Consider the following 21,198-nt stretch of genomic DNA (forward strand, 5'->3'; position numbering starts at 1 on the left):
AAAAATTAACGATATTTAATAGAAATTTATAAACCGTTAATTTTCACCGATTTCAATAACATATCAAATGATTTTCAATTTTTCTAAAAAAATTTATGGATGATCTATATGATATAATATTTTAATATAACAGTAGATTTTATAAAATTCGTATTCGTTATAATGAAATCGCTAACTTGTGCACCGTGCACCATGCACTCGTGCATGTTAGCGGAAGCCCTTTTCCAGATCTTTCTAAAGGGTTTTTCTTTATCGAAAATCAACCTTCAACATAGTATATGAAAAACCACGACCGTTAGATTAAACCACATAAAAACCCATCAAACGGACCCTCCTTTCCCACCAATTTGTTTTCTCTTCAACTCCAAAACCATTGCGCATTCATTCACCAATCTCAACCTTCACCTTATCTCTCTCTCCTTCACTCCTCACTCTTTCCTCCGATGGCCACCGTCCTCCAAACTCCCACATTCCGGCCATCCCTAACCCTCCTCACCACCACCACCGCCGCCACATCATCCAATCACCCCAAAACCTCTAGGGTTTCTATCACATCCTCCAGAAGGAAACTATCGCCACTTAAATCCCTCCGGTTCCATTCAATTCCCTCCCTCCGGTTCGTTAAGTTAGTACCTTTTGCTTTTGACGGAGATACCGAGGCTCCTCAAGTTCAAGAACAACCTGAAGTTCAGGTTCTGGTGAGTCTTCTTAAGTAAACGTGTTTTTGTTCCGTTAATTGTTCACTACCGAGTTGAATTTTAGATTGCAAGTTCGTTTTCAAATTTTGTGTTTTCTGTGTGGTAATTACAGAATGAACTATTAGGTTAAGACTGATTCTGTTTTCAGTAGTTTAGGATATGTTTGAATTGATAATTAAAGTGTCACTTGTTTTCACAATTGTTCTGAATTGTTATTGGTTTCTGTTATGCCGCAAACCTCAGTATTGCCGAAAATGCAACCGATGCAGTTGCAATTGCGAATTTGCCATGCTGTTGTAGAGATTCCAAAGCTTTATAGTGCAGCTGCAATTGCAGTTGCGGACTGTAATTTAAAACTATGGTTTTCACTTTGTATATATTCAAGATAAATTACCGAGGAGTGAAAGGCAAGCGGGCAACAAGTTGCGCCGCACTTAAAAAAAAAAGTTGTGCAGCTAACCCTTTATGGAAGACAAAACCAATTCTTTTAAAAACTACCCCCTCAAGTCCTATATATAAGAAAAAGTTTGTTTTTTAGATTCATGATAGAATTGATGTATCCAGACTAAATTATAGTAATATAGTTTATATACATCAATTCTTATAGTTCGGACACATCAATTCTACAATGAACCTAAAAAGCAAACTTTTTCTTATATATTGGACCGGAGGGAGTACATCCATAAACCTAGGAGACACAACATTGCTATGCATCAATGCATAACTCTTTGCAGAAGATTCACAACCTCTTTTTATGATTAAAACGGAAACATGGAAATGAAAATCACGTTAATATTAGTGTAGAAGGTGCTTCTAATTGTTTGGTTTGTCTTTTTCTTAATATTTTGTTTATATTGCATTGACCATTATGTATTGTAAGAGGTCTGTGAACAATGCAAGGTTTAAAATTTTGAATTGGGTGCATGAGTGATGTAGGGATAGTGACAGACTGATAGAGTCTAGGTGGGGTTACTAACTTGTAACTACTATCAAAGAGTAGAGAAGGATTGGTGTAACTGGTTCTTTTGGCGTAACTGTCTTGTAAAGAAGACAATTTGGCTTGAGCTTTTATAGTGCATGCCGAGACCTTCCAGACTCCATGACGTTCCAGCATTGTGCGTGTTTGCCTCAGCTTCTTTTAGAGAAATAATTGTTGTTTTCAAACTGAAACATGTAGCCAAAATCATTATGAGAAATTTGAATTCAAATTGACTGTTGTTATACATGATTGAATATTATGACAAAACATTATGCCACTGTTTGATTTATGTAACTGTCTCGTCTTAATTTAGTGGGAAAAGGCTTCGGTAGTTGGTGTTTTCTTTGTTGTAATTGTATTTTTTTTCTGAAGTCCTTAGGAAATTATTATGACATTTGGTATTATCTTTTCTATATTTATAATTTAACTGATTTCCATCTCTCCCAATCTCTTTTCTTTTATTTCATTTTTCATATTTTGTTACTGTGTTCCTATATTATTTGCTTCTTTTGCATATGTAGTATCACCATTCACCATTGTCACATCTCTCAGTTTGTCCTAATTGCTTAAAGCCTTAGTTAAGGCTTGTTTGTGACTATTATATTCTATTACTCTTGATTGTGTTTTGATTTGTCTTTGAAAGATTTTGGACTAGCTCAATAACACCGTATTTTTCTTCTATTGATTTTGGTACCTTTTCTTACCACTCCTTTGCCCTATTCTGAGTATATAATTTCACTTTCTGCCCTTTTCTGATACACCAATTTAACAGGATTCTTCAGATGGTGCTGTTGCTGTGGAGGATAGTACAGGTGATGATGAGTTCAGCGACGCTGTTGAAATACCTTCTTCACCTTTGCTAGTATTACTGCAGTCTTACAAAGAAGCATTAGTTAATAATGATGAAGTCAAAGTTGCCGAGTTGGAATCATCATTAAAATCCATTGATGACGAGATAGCAGGTCTCGAAGGGAAAATAGCTTCTTTATCCGAAGAATTATCAATAGAGAAAGATCGGAAACTAAGGATTGGTGCAGACTTTGACAATTATCGGAAGAGGACCGATAGAGATCGCCTTTCGTTGGTCACAAATGCTCAGGGGGAAGTTGTGGAGAGTTTGTTGCCTGTATTGGATAATTTTGAGAGAGCTAAAGCTCAGATTAAGGTGGAAACAGAGGGAGAGGAGAAAATAAACAATAGCTATCAGAGCATATACAAGCAGTTCATTGAAATTCTAAACTCACTAGGAGTTGAGCCAGTGGAGACGGTTGGAAGCCCCTTTGATCCAATGGTAAGTTAATTAACAATTTCAATTTATAGTTAAACTCAGATATATCTGCTTTTCTAGATAGAGAATATCTTATTATCAGTGCAGGTGATAATGATTTATCCAGAATGAAGTTGATAAATTTCTTTTTTTAAGGAAACAGTACACCTTTATAGTTGATATTTACATTGTCTTAGTATAAGTATGTCTCCTTGTTGTACAGCAGCCTGTATAATTTTCAAATTGCAATTTTGCTGATGGAAATTTGTTTTTTGGGAGGATTGTTGATTGTTTACAAATTTATGTCTCTTTACAGTTACACTAGTGTTATCTTTGCCTTCTGCAATATAATTCATGTCATCAGTTGAATTATTTCAATATTGATTTGAGATTTTAAGCATCTTTCCCTTTCTCTGAAAAATCTATTAACTTTGTTTTAATATTTTGGCCCACCTCTTCCTTCGAATACATTTTTGGCGTAATGCTGTCATCTATGATTTATGCAGGGGCGCAACCGCAAACCAGTTGGCTCGAAATTCAATCTTGCTGAACTTTTTGAAACACTATATCAAGTTTCTTCAGGTTTCCTGAAGACCTGGATACCCTTTTAACTCTTAGCAACTCTTGATTGTTTCGAGCCAACTTGGTGAGTTTAAGAATGTGTCACAAAGTCAAGAAAAAGTAGGCTTTGTTTTGTAGCAACATGTGTATATGAATACATGTTCTTAGAAAAAGAATTATTCCAGTTGGATGCTTGTAAGATTATTTGACTCAAAACAATTTTGCCTCAACCACTGCCTCAAATGAAATACGTGCTTGGTCTTTTTTTGTCAACTTTTTTAGAAAGTTTCTTATGATATAGTAGATTGATAATCATGAGCATTTTTTTCTGATAAGCTATGTTTTCACTTTACTTGTAAAAGCTACATGAAGCAATTATGCGTGAGGATTCTGATGAGTTTGAAGAAGGCATCATACTTCAAGAATTCAGAAAAGGTTTTAAACTTGGTGACCGCCTCTTACGCCCATCAATGGTGAAGGTATCAGCTGGTCCAGGACCAGCAAAGCCAGAACAAGCATCACAGGAAGAACAAGTCACAAATGAAATTTCCGAGGACGGTAAAGAGATTGATGGTAGCACAGAAACAGAGTCTGCTTGAATGGACAAAACTCTGCCTGGACTCAGTTTTGTACAAGTACATCAGTTTAATCTCCAGGAACAAGAAATTTTCCTGCCAAGTTTCCTTCCTTGAGGGAAATTAATATTATGAGATTTTGAATTATTTTTTCAGATATTTATGTCCTTACATGGCTTTGGTAGAGATGACTAAATATTCAGAGATACCATATTTCTTGAAGGACCCTGAGTAAGTTGCAATTGATCAAGTGCTTGGAATCAGGAGTTAGGAGAATCAGTGTGAACTTTTAAATTAAGATTTTATTATACTCATAATTTCTTCATCGTATTGAACATGTATTCTTTGGTTAAGCTAGAACTAGAAGCAATTCTACGTGTTGTACACCAATGGTTTTTAAGATAATTTCTGAAAGTTTTTCCCCTCTGCAAACCCAATATATAGATAGATAACTCCACAGCTTAACATAAACACAGTACAAATAGTACGAATGGACCTAGATTTCGTGCCTTACGGAATAAACACTCAGTTGGTGATTTGAGATAGCACTTAATGATAGAAATATAGCATTTAATGATACAAAGAATTTAATGTTTAGAAAATTGAATACATCACAAGTTCAATAAATTTTTTCTATATTTATCTCCTTAAAATGTGCCCTTAAGGGCACAAGTTAACATTCTCCTTTTAAATTTAGTTTCTCATAGTAAAACAATCTCGACCATCTATTTAAGATCGGATGGTTCAGATCTTTTGCAACGTCATGTCCTAAATTAGGAATTCCAATTCATAGTACGAATGGACATTACGAGTATGATGATAAATATATTTTATATGCAATTATAGGAATGAGAATAAGAGCCACTTGTATTGCATGATGTAATGGTTGCAAGATCTTTGATAAGATGGCATCATATTCTCTTCTTTCTAGATTCTACCGTTAGAGCATTCACAATGAAGATACTCATTTTTTAATACTTAAGTGGACCTCACATGTACATATTACTCATTTATAATTTTTTAATAATAGTACTTAATAAGTACTCAATTCCTCCAACCTAATATCTCTTAAAAAATTCTAAATATGCCCTACCAATAATACATCTCACCAATAACTATACATCATTATAAATGAGATTCACGAAAACAAAATATGTATTGATACTTATTGTAGAACTAGTACCTATTAGGTACTCAAATGAGTATTGCTCCAATAGTAGTACCTAATAAATACCATGAGTACCTAATAGGCACTACACCATCGGAGATGTTCTTAAGCAAAATAGAAATTTCCAAAATATTATTATATATTCTTCATAAGGTTGAGAGAATTCTCATAATTCTTATAACAATTATCTTAACTTTTGTCTCTTGATTAACATTTGAACAAATTTTTAAACTTTTATGAAATAGAAATTTTCTGCCTAATTTTTTTATTAACAGGCACTTTTTTGTGTGTGTGGGTGAGTTCTTAATTTTTTTTTGACACACATAAACTTAATTCATTTGAAAGTTCTCAATATAAGTATAAGAAGAAATTGAACAAAAATCAATTAAAAAATTGTTTTGTATACTAAAAGGAAATGCAATCAATTGATTGATACTTTAATTGTTCAACTAATTGCCCAATATAGACACACACACAAATAGAAAAGCAAAAAAACTTTTTTTTTAAAATGGTTTTCCACTACTTAATGGTAGCCAACTGGCCATATGCTTCTGGTCCTGCCAAAGATAGTTGTTAGTATTTGGGGATCTGGATTTCTTGCAGTTCAATTTGCACGCAGTTTCACGCGGTTTTGGATTTCGATTGTTAGATTAAAATCAAACGGCTCAGATTATATATTAATAAAATCAGCTGTTTGTAATCTGAACCATTCATTTATGATCGGATGACTGAGATCCGAAATTGCGTGAAACTGCGTGAAATATTTACCGCACCAAATCCTGTTCCAGTATTTGGTATCCAAAGGATAACTATTAGGTAAGTACATAATTCTATTATGATGAGATCATAAAATAATTTTGTTCCTTTCGAAAAATATACATGTCACATTCTGTTATAAATTAAAATTGTGGTTTGGAATCTTGTGAAAGGACAAAGGTGGAGAAGGTAAAGTCAATAGCAAAGTAGTGGTGTAGCAGGTTCATTCATGCATGTTGAGCCGGTGTATTGTGTGTGTGTCTCAGACAAATGTTATTATAACTTACAAGTTTTTTTTTTTTTTTTTTTGACTAAATAACTTACAAGTTAATAATGTACAACTAGCTAGAAAAACAAAAATGTTGCTGTCTTGCCGTTTTGTAGTTTCTTATGGTATCTTGCAAGGTATGGTACGGTGTTAATTAAAAAAAAAAATCAAGTCAATAAAAGATAAAATATATGAAATGGTTCACAAAATTATTCATCATCGGTCTGAGATTAAAAAAAGAAAAGATAATGTATGAACTGAATTTATAAAAAAGTATGAATTGAATTTATAAAGAATGTCACGTTTTATTTTGCAAGTTGATTTTACAACGATGACAATGAAATATAAGTTATATAACTGACATTTTAAAACTTGATACTCGATTGGGTATTTTTTATATGAGGCAGTTCATCTTTCAAGATTCAGTGAATAATTTAAGTATATTGTCTATAATACATATTTAATACATTATTTATTTAATGATTGTAGAAAGATGAATCATCTTTTATAAAAAAAATCAGAGAGTATAATTATAAGATATTACGCATTCAAGGTCATCCACCGATTATTCACGGGTCACCCATCATAAGTTAATCATTCTAGGAGATGAATTCCGTGAATGTGTGTAAAAGCCAAAATGAGAAAAAAAATTAAATTAAAAAAATAACAAAATTGAGAAAATTCATTTGTAGTAATTTTTTTTTTTTTTGAAAGGTGCAATTAAATGTTTTATAATCTTCTTGCCATCTTTGCTAGACTAACTCGGTAATTGCTGCATTTTTTTACTATACCAAAAATACAAATCCTGGTTAGAAAAGATTCCTTCTAAGTGTGCATTAAAATTCGTAAAATAGAAAATCAAACTATTTCAACCATTTACATCTCCATAGTAGAAGAAATTGAAATAAAAATGGGAGAAGAGCTAAAGAAGAACCTTTTGCAGCATCAAAACATTTTAGAGGATGAAGAAGAGCCACTAAACAAAAGGGTATGGAAAGAAAGCAAGAAGATGTGGATAGTAGCAGGTCCTGCCATATTCAATAGGTTTTCAACTTTTGGTATCCAAGTTGTTGCTCAATCTTTCATTGGTCATATTGGTTCAACTGAATTAGCTGCCTATGCCCTTGTTATGACTGTCCTAGTTAGATTTGCAAATGGAATTCTGGTATGTCAATTGTTCCATAATATTTTAAATCGCAGTCGCAATTTTGATATTACAAAGAATCATGATCATATATCATTGATGCACCTCAATCATAATTGTCCAGACATCAAAAACCATGATGTCGCAAACTTGTAGATACAATTATAGTCGAGGACAATTTTTTAAAGTCTTGTTTCAACTAGTAATTGTTGTGTGCACATATAAATCTGCATTGATGTTCGATAAATCTGTATTGAATTTTGGACCATATGATTTTTTATAGTACAATTTAGATACAGTTGACTACATGACGTGTGAAGTCTCACACACACAATACAAATGCAAAATGTGAAATTTGCTAAATCTTTTTTTTTTTTAAAAAAAAAAAATTGAAAATTGTAGTTGGGCATGGCAAGTGCATTGGAAACTCTATGTGGACAAGCGTATGGAGCAAAAAAATATGAAATGATGGGAGTGTATCTTCAAAGATCATGGATAGTTTTATTCATAACCTCAATTTTTCTTCTTCCAATATACATTTTTACCACCCCAATTTTAGAGGCACTTGGCCAAGATAAAATTATTGCACAAGTTGCAGGAAGCATTTCAATATGGGCAATAGGTATCATATTTTCTTTTGCAGTCTCATTCACTTGTCAAATGTTCCTACAAGCACAAAGCAAGAACAAGATTATTGCTTACCTTGCAGCTTTTTCAATTTCAATTCATGTTTTTTTGTCATGGCTTTTAACTGTTAAGTTCAAGTTTGGACTTAATGGTGCAATGACATCAATCCTTTTGGCTTATTGGATACCAAATTTGGGCCAACTTGTTTTTATCATGACAAAATGTCCTGAGACATGGAAGGGTTTCTCATTTTTGGCTTTTAAGGATCTTTGGCCTGTTATCAAGCTTTCTTTGTCTTCTGGAGTTATGTTATGGTAAGAGTTTGAGTAACCTTCCTAATCATTTTCTTAGATTATGTATAGTTTGTAATCAATTTTTTTAATCACATTTAGCCATAAACCCTGGTTTCTAGTTGGAATTGCGGTCAGTTTGACAGGATCACGATGAGCTACTGTGATGTACGATTTTATAAAAGTTAGAGTGTTAGCTTTTGCAAAATCACGGTGGCCAACTGTGATTCCAGGAAGGCCACCGTGATATAATAGTTATATTCAATGATGTTCTATATCTATAGTTGTATCCTTAGTTTTATATTGTAGGATAAAAGAATGAAAATATTATTTCAAAAATAGAGATATGAGACTAACATGAAGCTATGGTTACTTTTACAGTCTTGAAATATGGTACAACACAGTTTTGATTCTACTAACAGGGAACATGAAAAATGCTGAGATTGCCATTGATGCTCTCGCCATATGGTACTATATCCCTCACTCTCATTCTTAATTACTTTTGTTTCAACATTTTTTTTATCAAGTAGCTCGTGGCTAGAAATTCACTTTTACATGCTAGAAATTCATTTTTTAAGGTGAATAAGTGGAAGTACCAGACTTCAACCCTAGGTCCCTGCATATTATATGCAATGTCCCTACCATTTGAGTTATGCTCACGGGATTCTTTTGCTTCAATATTTAGTATTATGGGATAATGAACTGTGACTTGATGAAATTATACTTTTTGCAGCCTCAACATCAATGGATGGGAAATGATGATATCTCTTGGTTTCTTTGCTGGAGCTAGGTACTTCATTGACATCACAATCTCATTTATCTTCAAAAAACTCATTAGCATTAACTATTTTTTTCTATACACTAAAGTTTATGGAAAAGTTTCTTTTGAATACTATGTTAGGCTAAATCACATGTCTTTGTTTTCTTTAAATTAAATATTATTGTCCAGTACAACTCAGATGATAAAAGGCTGCAGAGACGGTTGATATGTAGGAAATTGGATTCACATCCGCAATTTTCCACTTCTCTACATTTAGTGTGTATGAGTCTTGTTGCTAGGCTCCTCGAAACTTTATACAACACCAATTTTCATTTACAAAGCAATAGATTGATGAGTATAAATTTCTTCTATTTTTTACAGTGTTAGGGTGTCAAATGAACTTGGAAGAGGGAGTTCAAAGGCAGCAAAATTTTCCATTGTGATAACAGTGCTCACATCATTTTCCATTGGATTTGTGCTATTCTTGATCTTTCTATTCCTAAGGGAAAAACTTGCATACATTTTCACCCCAAATCCAGATGTGGCTAATGCAGTTGGTGATCTATCACCTTTGTTGTCAATCTCCATACTGTTGAATAGTGTCCAACCTGTGCTCTCTGGTAAATCTTTACATCATAATTATTATTTGTTATTGTTTATTGATTCAATTTTTTTTATGAAGTCTGAATACTCTAATATTAGGCATGTTAGTTGCATGCTATTGCACCCTTAGTACTTATGCCAAACATCACAAATGGTATGTTAACCATTAAAAAATCTCACATCGGTTGCGAGATTTCCTAAATATATGTTCATTAGTTAGGGTAATTCCCTTATAAGCTGGTTTTGTAAGGTATACTCAATTTTAAGATGATATCAAAGCCTCTTCCATGATCCGTTGGGCCGCATGCTATCAGGTTTTTTATCGTGTCATAAACCATTTATATATGCGCCCCAAGCCCTATAGTGTTGGGCGCGATTGGATGTGTTAAGAAGTCCCACATAGGTTGCGGGATTGTCTGAATATATGTTTATAAGCTATGACAATCCTTATTTTATAAGCCGATTTTGTAGAATCGAGTTAGACCCAATACTCAATTGTAAGATTAACCATATCTAATTGAATAATTAGCTTACCTGCTAATGATGTTTTTGTGAGTAGGAGTTGCTGTTGGAGCTGGTTGGCAGAGCATTGTAGCATATGTAAACATAGGCTCCTATTACCTCATTGGTATTCCTTTTGGAGTGGTGCTTGGTAATCTTCTCCATTTGCAAGTTAAGGTGAAGACCAAACTATTAATCTTATTCCCAAGATCACATAATTTAAAGACAGATTAATGCATCTTGATTAGAGAGATATATTGGTGCTAAAATTGTGTCACTTTTGCAGGGAATTTGGATTGGAATGTTGTTTGGAATTTTTGTTCAAACCATAATGCTAATCACAATTGCATTTAAAACTGACTGGGACAAGCAGGTAATCAATTTACTATGTAATTTGTGAAATGGTTAATGGTTTATTAGTTGAAGCAACTAAAAGTTACATATGAATTTTACAGGTTGAGATTGCTCGAAATCGTGTTAACAAATGGGCTGTAGTGGAGAATGATGAATCAAACAACACATCAAGGATATCTAGTTAAAGAATATTAAGATATTTGTTTAGAAGAAAAAATAGAACTCAATAAAAAAAAGTCTAATTATAAGGAGAGAAAATATATCATATTTTTCCTATTAACTACTCCCTCACCCTAACAAATTAGATCATCTCTAACAGTGCGTACTTATTATTTTTTTAAGTACTAGTATCTAATAGGTACTCCCATTGGAACAAAACACAAAGAGTATCTAATAGGGACTGGTTCTACAATAAAAAGTAGTACCTGCAAAATAGGCGAAATTTGGGTTACCCCTGTAAATTTTTTTTTTTTTGGATTACCCCATCGCAATGTGAAGATTCCGTCAATTACTCCTCTCGGTGCCACTTGGATTTGGAATCTTCATCTTTACTGATGTGGCAAACCTAAGTGGCACATGACTGAACAAAAGTGATTACATGGCCTTTAATTATTTTTATACTTAAAAAAAAAAACTTTTTTATTTTTTTATCTTCATCGCTACCACCATAACTTTACAATAACATCATCAATAAAATCCAGAAAAACAAAATCAACAAGAGCAGCTCATTACCATCAATAAAAGGAAAAGAACAACCGCAACAACTTGAAGGTGATGAATTTACAAACAAAATTCTAGCTGGAAAATTGCTGCTGTTGTCGTAGCTCGACGGCGGTGCGCGCGGCGGAGAAAATCGCGATGAAGCCACCAATTGACAGAACCTTGAATCTGTTTTCGTGATTGTGATTATCTAGATCTGAAACTTTTCTTGTTATTACTTTTTTTAGATATAAAATTTTAGGAACAAAAAATTAATGAACACATAGATGTGGTGATTTTCATATCTGAACCTTTCATTGTTGTTGTGGTTTTCTATATTTGAACTTTTTGAAGAACAAAATGAATGATTCTTTTGGTTGATTACTTGTTGTGGTTTCACGTTTTTCTTTAATGAGAGAGGCAGAGAGATTGAAGAAGGATTCTATGAGTTTTCCGGCGAACATCTCGCCGGAGAAGATGACCGGAGACGGTGGAGGTGGCGGCGGAGAGGCACTATAACTTGTTATTCTCTTCACTAAGGTCACAAAGGTTGTTGTCTCGTGTAAAACGGATATCTCTGTAGAGGAAGAAAAACATCTTTGAATTGGAAGAAGCTCGCCGGTATCTGGAAATTCACAGTGGCCTTCATGCCAAAGTTTCTAAAATCCATCATTGATTCTACTAATTTTTCCTTTTAATTTGTTGTTCATTCTAGTGGGCAAAATCCAACCTTTGAAGTTGTTGCGATTGTTCTTTTCCTTTAATTGATGGTAATGAGTTGCTCTTTTTGATTTTGTTTTTCTGGATTTTATTGATGATATTATTGTAAAGTCATGGTGGTAAGGATGAAGAAAAAAAAAAGAAAAAAGAAATAGAAAAGTTTTTTTTTTAAGTATAAAAATAATTAAAGGCCACGTAAGCATGTCATGTCATGTAATCACTTTTGTCCAGTCATATGCCACCTAGGTTTGTCACATCAGCAAAAATGAAGATTCCAAATCCAAGTGGCACCGAGGGGGGTAATTGACGGAATCTTTACATTGCGAGGGGGTAATCCCAAATTTTTTTTTACAGGTGGTAACACAAATTTCGCCTATTTTGCAGGGGTAAAACACCATTTACCCTTTTTTTAAGTACCTAATAGGTACTGGTTCTACGATAAGAAGTGGTACCTATTTTGTTTTTGTGGGTCCCATTTATAATGATGTATAGTTATTGATTGAATGTGTTATTGGCGGGACCCATTTAAAACTTTTTAAGAGATTCGGGTCGGAGAGATTGAATACTTATTAGGTACTATTATTAAAAAATTATAAATAAGTGATTTGTACACGTGGTGTCCGATTAAGTACTAAAAAATGAATATCTCAATTGTGGATGCTCTTATATGAGAAAAAAATTATACCAAATTATAATAAGTCAATTTACATTATCAATGAAACGTTTAATATGCTAGTTTTTCTATTATACCCTTAACCATTTATTACTTTCTTCTTTCAATTTTTTCAATTTATTTTGTAAATCAATTCATAATTTCTCTTTTCCATACAACATTAATTATATTTCTTAATATGGGTAAAAGTGTCAAAGTCACATATAATGTGGTACGGAGGGAGTAAACAATAAAAATTTATATTCATTTTTCTTTCGGAAATTTTCTAGTCACACCCCAAAAAAACTTAGCTACACTCAATTTTCATTAAAATTTAATCATACTATCAAAATTGGGCACAAGTTAATATGCATAAGGTCAATCTTATGTATGGTGCATAAGTTAATCACAACCATCCGATCATAGACATTTTGATGAAACATGTTATCATCTCAAAATCCCAAACTAAGTAAGTAAGTTTCGAATTAAAAGTCAAACTAAGTAAGTTTCGAATTGATTCATGTTCCAAATCATGTCCTCAAGCTTTTCCAACAGTTTATTTTGCTTATTTCGCTCAAATAAGTGATTTCAATTTTTTTAGGTTTTAAAGATTGAATCGTTTTTTAAAATCTATACCTCCACTGTGAAATCTAAGCATGGATTCATGATCAGCGTTAAATTTCGAGTAAAATGGTATACCCACTCGTAATTTTCAGTTGAGATTTAGTGTTGTTGTTGTTATGATCATGAAGGTATTTTGAAGCTTTCATGGCTTCCCTTTATGTTCTTCATGAGGAAGAAGAAGGTGGAGGTTGAAGACGATGACGTGGCGACGCGTCATTGGCTCCCTCCAATTTTAAGTCATGACCGTTAGATTATTATAAAACGATCTAAAGGCTCAGATCTATTTTTGATTTGTTAAATCCTAGCCATCGGATGGATCAGAAGGCCGACATCTGAGATCTGTATCACGCGCCATGGACTGGCGCCGCACGGAATCGTTTCTTCCTTTCTACTTTTTTTTTTGAAAATGGACTGGGCTTGGGCCTGGACTTCTGTATTTGTTTTCTGCACCCGCCTGACTTACGTTCTGCACCCCCTCTACTTGCATAATTTTTATGTTTATATTTTTAGCTTAATCAAATAAGTGCTTACTTGAACAAGTGCTTTTATAAGCACTTGAGTCCAGGGAAACATGGCAAGAAGCATCTCTTGTTTCTGAAATTTAAGGATTCAAAAAATCTATTTTACCTTCATAGTCAATATTAATGAATTAACATATTGAAACCATTTAACAAGACTAATGGTTTCGCGTGTGGGTCGGTAAACCGGGTCGCGTGACCCGCGAATTGCAGAAATGGGTGAAGGTGGAGATGAACAGTGCGCGTCATCTACGCCCAGTCGCAGCTGAGGCGCGTGTGGGTCCTATGAAATCCGTTTTTTTAATTTTGTTTTATATAAAAACAATACATAATTTTCTTGAAATTTGGGTATCTCTTTGGGAATTTTTGGACACCTGTAACTATTTTTAATTATTTAAATGAGGAAGAAATGTTATTAAAAATATTAATATTTCTTGAAAAATTCGCAGAATTTTATACAAAATTATTTGAATATTTTGAGACCCTTTGAGGCCAGTCACTCTCTCTGGTTGTATGTTTTCCTCAAGAATATAAATTTTCGTTACAACAGTGAAACCATAAGTATGAATTTTCGTTACAATTATTCTGGAAACCATTATGCTGGTTAAATGGTTTCAGAGAGTTAAAAAGTGAAACCATTTGTATTATAAAATGGTTTTATGTATTTATTGAAATCAATATTATGTTTTTATGGTTTTAAAAATCCTGGAAACCATTATGCTGGTTAAATGGTTTCAGAGAGTTAAAAAGTGAAACTATTTGTATTATAAAATGGTTTTATGTGTTTATTGAAATCAATATTGTGTTTTTATGGTTTTAAAAATCCTGGAAACCATTATGCTGGTTAAATTGTTTCATATAGTTATACACTGAAACCATTTGTATTGTAAAATGGTTTTACACTAAATGGTTTAATGATTTTAAATATTGATTATTACTGAAACCATAAGTATGGTTTAATGGTTTAAATATTGATTATTACCGAAACCATTAGTCTTGTTAATTGGTTTCAAGATGTTATACACTGAAACCATTTGTCTAGTTAAATGGTTTCATACTGTTATACACTGAAACCATTAGTGTTGTTATTTGGTTTCAAGATGTTATACACTGAAACCATTAGTCTAGTTAAATGGTTTCATAGCGTTATACACTGAAATCATTATTTTAGTTAAATGGTTTCATATGGGCATTAGTGTCAAGATGTTATACACTAAAACCATTGTTATTAAGTAAAACATCACATAACCATTTTACAAAACCATGCTAAATAAAGCAAAAAATCATATAAAGCAATTAGGGTTAGTTTAGTTGAAAAAAATTTGGATAGTATGCATGAGATATTGGATTCGATCATTTTTTTATTGTAAAGAAAAATCGATATATATATATATATATATATATATATATATATATATATATATATATATATATATATATATATATATATGTAATTAATGTATCAGATTTTATTTATATTGTGATTATGATTGATAAAACTTAAAATTAAATTGTATGTTTGACAAGTATGCTTTATATATACATGAACCATTCGTTATTATGTTGGGCTTCGAGGGGGTGTATGACGAAAATTAATTAAAAATGGATTTTTATAATATATACTTCAAAGGAACAAAAGTTATTATTTAATTGGAAACGGGGGGCGCGCTAGAAATTTGGGGGGGGTGCGCTAGAAGTTTGGAGGAGGGAAAAAAATTGGGGACGCGCTAAAAATCTAGGGGAGGAAAAAAAAATTGGGGGGCTCACAAGAAATCTAGGAAAAAAAGGAAAAAAAAAACTGGGGGTGCGCTAAGCAAAATGGGGGGCGCGCAAGTAATGGGGTAGTATATGGGGGGCGCGCGAGTAATGGATTGCCTAATTTTGGGCTTGGGCTGACTTTTGGTTGACTTTTGGTGTATGAAGCAAATATGGTGGGTGTAGGAAACAAGTTTATGCATGGTACATAAATTTGGGCTTATGCACCATAACCACACCCTCAAAATTGTTGTTCTATTCTTAAAAACCATTTGTCATCTTTTTATGTTATTGTTTCACGCGTTCTGATAAACCACATTAATCTGTTCTCTCACAAACTCACATAAACTCTATTAATGTGTCATTAATCACAATAAAAGATTGAATTTTGAATATCTTCTGTTAAGGCTTTATTGTATATGTTAGTGAATTTATATTTTTTTCAATTATATGACATTCTATTTTTCATGAGATTTCTTGTTTCCTTGTGATTTTAATCGTTCGTGAATTTAATCTAAGTTAAATGTTTATGTAAACTGCTAATGTAACATATTTTTCATGGGATTTCTTGTTTCCTTGTGATTTTAATCGTTCGTGAATTTAATCTAAGTTAAATGTTTATGTGAATTGCTAATGTAACATAAAATCACGTACCTAAAAACTAATAAAAACAAATTTTCCTAACTAACTTTCTTCAACAAACTAGACCCAGTGGGCTTCACACCTCGCGGTGCTTACACCTCTCGTCTATCGAAGTTATGTTCAAAAACATCGTTCGAAAAGACATACCAGACCGGGTCAAAAGAGAGGTTGCCCTCCAGGTGCATTTCCGAGGAATTAGAAAGGCCAATCCCTCCCCTACAACACCAAAAAAAAAAACGGGGCGAACCCAACTCCCTTTTTTACAACAAGGCAGAAACTCATTGGTTGACATCCGATCCAACCTAGTATTAAGCGATCTGCCAAAAACAACCAAAATATTCCTTGGTGAATAGGGCGGCACCTTTCAGAGGTAGAATCTTCTAGTTCTTCCGATTTGACCGGAAACCGATCGATCTAACCATGAGCAGGTTGTTGAAAGATTGAATTTGTAAAATAGAAAATTAAACGGTTTCGTTTTTTTAGTCAAGAAAAATAGTTTAATAATTTGTTATCTATATTTTATTTTTTTGGTCAAAATTAATTAATTAATTATATTTTATTCTTTTTGGTCAAAAATTATTTATTTATATGACATAGTGCAAGTGTTCAACATATACACTATCTTTCATGAAAATATTTAAACCATTTACATCTCCATAGTAGAAGAAATTGAAATAAAAATGGGAGAAGGGCTAAAGAAGAACCTTTTGCAGCATCAAAACATTTCAGAGGATGAAGAAGTACCACTAAACAAAAGGATATGGAAAGAAAGCAAGAAGATGTGGATAGTAGCAGGTCCTGCAATATTCAATAGGTTTTCAACTTTTGGTATCCAAGTTGTTGCTCAATCTTTCATTGGTCATATTGGTTCAACTGAATTAGCTGCCTATGCCCTTGTTACGACTGTCCTAGTCAGATTTGCAAATGGTATTTTGGTGAGTCAATACTGTTCCTAAATTTTTAAATCGCGGATGTAATTTTGATATTAGAAAAAATCACGATCAAATATCATTGATGCGACCTCCATCATAATTGTCCAGACATCAAAAACCGTGATGTCACAAACTTGTAGATACAATTGTGGTCGAGGACAAATTTTTAAAACCTTGATTCAACTAGTAATTGTTTAAGTTATCGTGTATTGGAGTGTGTGCACATACAAATCTGCATTGAAGTTCATTAAATCTGTTCTGAAATTTGGGCCATCTAATTTTTTATAGTACAATTTAGATGCAGCTGACTACATAACGCGTGAAGTCACATGCACACAATCTAATTGGAAAATCTGAAATCTAGTAAAATAATTTTTTTTTAATTTTTTTTTTCAAATTGTAGTTGGGCATGGCAAGTGCATTGCAAACTCTATGTGGACAAGCATATGGAGCAAAAAAGTATGATATGCTAGGAGTATATCTTCAAAGATCATGGATAGTTTTATTCCTAACCACAATTTTTCTTCTTCCAATATACATTTTTACCACCCCAATTTTAGAGGCACTTGGCCAAGATAAAATTATTGCACAAGTTGCAGGAAGCATTTCAATATGGTCAATAGGTATCATATTTTCTTTTGCAGTCTCATTCACTTGTCAAATGTTCCTACAAGCACAAAGCAAGAACAAGATTATTGCTTACCTTGCAGCTTTTTCAATTTCAATTCATGTTTTTTTGTCATGGCTTTTAACTGTTAAGTTCAAGTTTGGGCTTAATGGTGCAATGACATCAATCCTTTTAGCTTATTGGATACCAAATTCGGGCCAACTTGTTTTTATCATGACAAAATGTCCTGAGACATGGAAGGGTTTCTCATTTTTGGCTTTTAAGGATCTTTGGCCTGTTATCAAGCTTTCTTTGTCTTCTGGAGCTATGTTATGGTAAGAGTTTCAGTAATTTTCCTAATCATTTTCTTAGATTATGTATAATTTGTAATAAACTTTCTTATCACATTTTGCCATACACCAAGGTTTCTAGGCTATGTTGGAATTGTGGTCAGTTTGACAGAATCACGATGAGCTATTGTGATGTATTGATTTTATAAAAGTTACATAGTGTAGCTTTTGCAAAATTACGGTGGCTGACAACGATTTTGGAAATGCCACCGTGATATAACTAGTTTTATAATGCAGGATAAAAGAATGAAAATATTATTGCAATAAAAGAGCTATGAGACTAACATGAAGCTATGGTTTACTTTTACAGTCTTGAAATATGGTACAACACAGTTTTGATTCTACTAACAGGGAACATGAAAAATGCTGAGGTTGCCATTGATGCTCTGGCCATATGGTACTATATCCCTCAATATCATTCTTAATTACTTTTGTTTCAACATTTTTTTTGTTAAATAGTCTAGTGGCTAGAAATTCAATTTTAAGGTGAATAAGTGGAAATACCAGACTTCAAACTCAGATCCCTGTATATTACATGCAATGTCCCTACCAATTGAGTTATGTTCACGATGACACTTTTGCGTCAACATATAGTATTATGGGATAATGAACTGTGAGTTGATGAAATTATAATTTTTGCAGCCTCAACATCAATGGATGGGAAATGATGATATCCCTTGGTTTCATGGCTGGAGCTAGGTACTTCATTGACATCACAATCTCATTTATCTTCAAAATCATTAACATTAACAATTTTTTTCTTTACACTAAAGTTTATTGAAAAGTTTATTTTATTTTCTTTAAATTAAATATTATTGTCTAGTACAACTCAAAGGATAAAAGACTGCATAGACATTTGATATGTTGAAAACTGAATTCAAACTCGCAATTTTCCACTTCTCTTAGTACGAGTCTCGTTGCTAGGTTCCTTGAAACCATAATGAAAATAAAAAATATTGTCCACAAGTCCTAGATAGAGTGACAAAAAATTGCCGCAATTGTTAGGTCATATGTCAAGACCGGGGTTTAAACCCTGACTCCTCCACTTATGTGTGAGAGTTTATAATGGATTTGCCATTTCGTCTATTACCAAAAAGACGTATTATCTCTTGATTAAAATTTTCATGTATAGGAATCAAACCTTATACAACACCAATTTTCATTTACAAAGCAATAGATTGATGAGGATAAACTTCTTCTATTTTTTGCAGTGTTAGGGTGTCAAATGAACTTGGAAGAGGGAGTTCAAAGGCAGCAAAATTTTCCATTGTGATAGCAGTGCTCACATCATTTTCCATTGGATTTGTGCTATTCTTGATCTTTCTATTCCTAAGGGAAAAACTTGCATACATTTTCACCCCAAATCCAGATGTGGCTAATGCAGTTGGTGATCTATCACCTTTGTTGTCAATCTCCATACTGTTGAATAGTGTCCAACCTGTGCTCTCTGGTAAATCTTTACATCATAATTATTATTTGTTATTGTTTATTGATTCAATTTTTTTTATGAAGTCTGAATACTCTAATATTAGGCATGTTAGTTGCATGCTATTGCACCCTTAGTACTTATGCCAAACATCACAAATGGTATGTTAACACTTAAAAAATGCCACATCGGTTGCGAGATGTCCAGACTCCTGAATATATGTTTATAAGTTAGGGTAATCCTCATCTTATAAGCTGGTTTTGTAGGATCGAGTTAGGCTCAATACTAAATTCTAAGATGGTATCAAAATCTCTTTCATAATCCGTTAGGCCACCTGCTATCAGGTTTCTGATCATGCCTTCCACCATTTATATCCGCTCCCCAAGCCCAATAGTCTAGGCGCGAGAAGTCTCGCATCAGTTGCGAGATGACCTGAATATATGTTTATAAGCTATGACAATCCTCATTTTATAAGCTAATTTTGTAGGATCGAGTTAGACCCAATACTCAATAACCATATCTAATTGAATAATTAGCTTACCTGCTAATGATGTTTTTGTGAGTAGGAGTTGCTGTTGGAGCTGGTTGGCAGAGCATTGTAGCATATGTAAACATAGGCTCCTATTACCTCATTGGTATTCCTTTTGGAGTGGTGCTTGGTAATCTTCTCCATTTGCAAGTTAAGGTGAAGACCAAACTATTAATCTCATTCCCAAGATCACATAATTTAAAGACAGATTAATGCATCTTGATTAAAGAGAGATATTGGTGCTAAAATTGTGTCACTTTTGCAGGGAATTTGGATTGGAATGTTGTTTGGAATTTTTGTTCAAACCATAATTCTAATCACAATCGCATTTAAAACTGACTGGGACAAGCAGGTAATTAATTTACTATATATAATTTGTGAAATGTTTAATGGTTTCTTAGAAGCAACTAAAAGTTACACATGAATTTTACAGGTTGAGATTGCTCGAAATCGTGTTAACAAATGGGCTGTAGTGGAGAGTGATGAATCAAACAACACATCAAGGATATCTAGTTAAAGAATATTAAGATATTTATTTAGAAGAAAAAATAGAACTCAATCAAAAAAAGTCTAATTAAAAGGAGAGAAAATATATCGTCATTTTCCTTGTGTTTCCTTTTTAACGGTATCTTGTTTTCTTACACTTAATATTTACATTTCAACAAATTATTGATTTTCTGTAAAAAAAATAAAAAATTATTGATTTAAGTGCAATGGTGGAGCTAGCAAAAAATGGAGGGCAGGGGGCTTAAATAAAATTAATTTATAAATAGAAAATCATATATATACCAAAAAATTAAGTTGTAATAATAAGTATAAACTTGATCATCAACAAAATTAAACTACATGATTTTAAATACCTTAAAATGATACATTACACGTTGAAAGTACCTTGAAATCATCAATGAAAGTCTCTACTGATTTAGTTGGTTCGACTAAGGGTTACGAACTTGGAGGTCGTCAGGATTCAAAGTTCCGACAAAAAGAAAAATAAATACTAACATGACAATTAGCATACTAATATAATTTACTATTCAAAAAAAATGTAGAAGAGCGAAAAAATTCAAGGAAGTCGGGGTTTGACTTATAGAAACTGAAAATTGGAAATCAACTTGAGTAACTATATGGACCACTCCATCAAGGTTTTATTCTAGTTTGAGAGAATCTAGGTTTGATTCTTGGTGGGAATAATT

General features: G+C 32.9%; 3 protein-coding genes across 4 annotated transcripts; all 3 read left to right on the forward strand.

Moving 5' to 3' along the window:
• Positions 1-312: 312 nt before the first annotated feature.
• On the forward strand, positions 313-4,512 carry LOC123890150 (protein GrpE). Of its 2 annotated transcripts, none has more exons than XM_045939703.1 (3): positions 313-698; positions 2,450-2,968; positions 3,868-4,512. In XM_045939703.1, the coding sequence occupies exons 1-3, from the start codon at positions 444-446 to the stop codon at positions 4,102-4,104; spliced, it is 1,011 nt and encodes a 336-aa protein (XP_045795659.1). In that variant the 5' UTR covers positions 313-443; the 3' UTR covers positions 4,105-4,512. The 2 variants fall into 2 exon arrangements, with proteins under 2 accessions (XP_045795659.1, XP_045795660.1); XM_045939704.1 differs by having other exon boundaries at positions 350-698; positions 3,451-4,512.
• A 2,421-nt stretch (positions 4,513-6,933) lies between these two features.
• On the forward strand, positions 6,934-11,163 carry LOC123892514 (protein DETOXIFICATION 21-like). Its single transcript, XM_045942321.1, has 8 exons — positions 6,934-7,437; positions 7,819-8,357; positions 8,715-8,801; positions 9,067-9,123; positions 9,475-9,713; positions 10,256-10,374; positions 10,484-10,570; positions 10,653-11,163. The coding sequence occupies exons 1-8, from the start codon at positions 7,183-7,185 to the stop codon at positions 10,734-10,736; spliced, it is 1,467 nt and encodes a 488-aa protein (XP_045798277.1). The 5' UTR covers positions 6,934-7,182; the 3' UTR covers positions 10,737-11,163.
• Positions 11,164-16,773: 5,610 nt separating this feature from the next.
• LOC123889835 (protein DETOXIFICATION 21-like) lies at positions 16,774-20,628 on the forward strand. Its single transcript, XM_045939341.1, has 8 exons — positions 16,774-17,096; positions 17,497-18,035; positions 18,361-18,447; positions 18,693-18,749; positions 19,262-19,500; positions 20,043-20,161; positions 20,271-20,357; positions 20,439-20,628. The coding sequence occupies exons 1-8, from the start codon at positions 16,842-16,844 to the stop codon at positions 20,520-20,522; spliced, it is 1,467 nt and encodes a 488-aa protein (XP_045795297.1). The 5' UTR covers positions 16,774-16,841; the 3' UTR covers positions 20,523-20,628.
• Positions 20,629-21,198: the final 570 nt, after the last annotated feature.

This window comes from Trifolium pratense, linkage group LG6 (assembly GCF_020283565.1).
Source record: "Trifolium pratense cultivar HEN17-A07 linkage group LG6, ARS_RC_1.1, whole genome shotgun sequence".
NCBI lineage: Eukaryota > Viridiplantae > Streptophyta > Magnoliopsida > Fabales > Fabaceae > Trifolium > Trifolium pratense.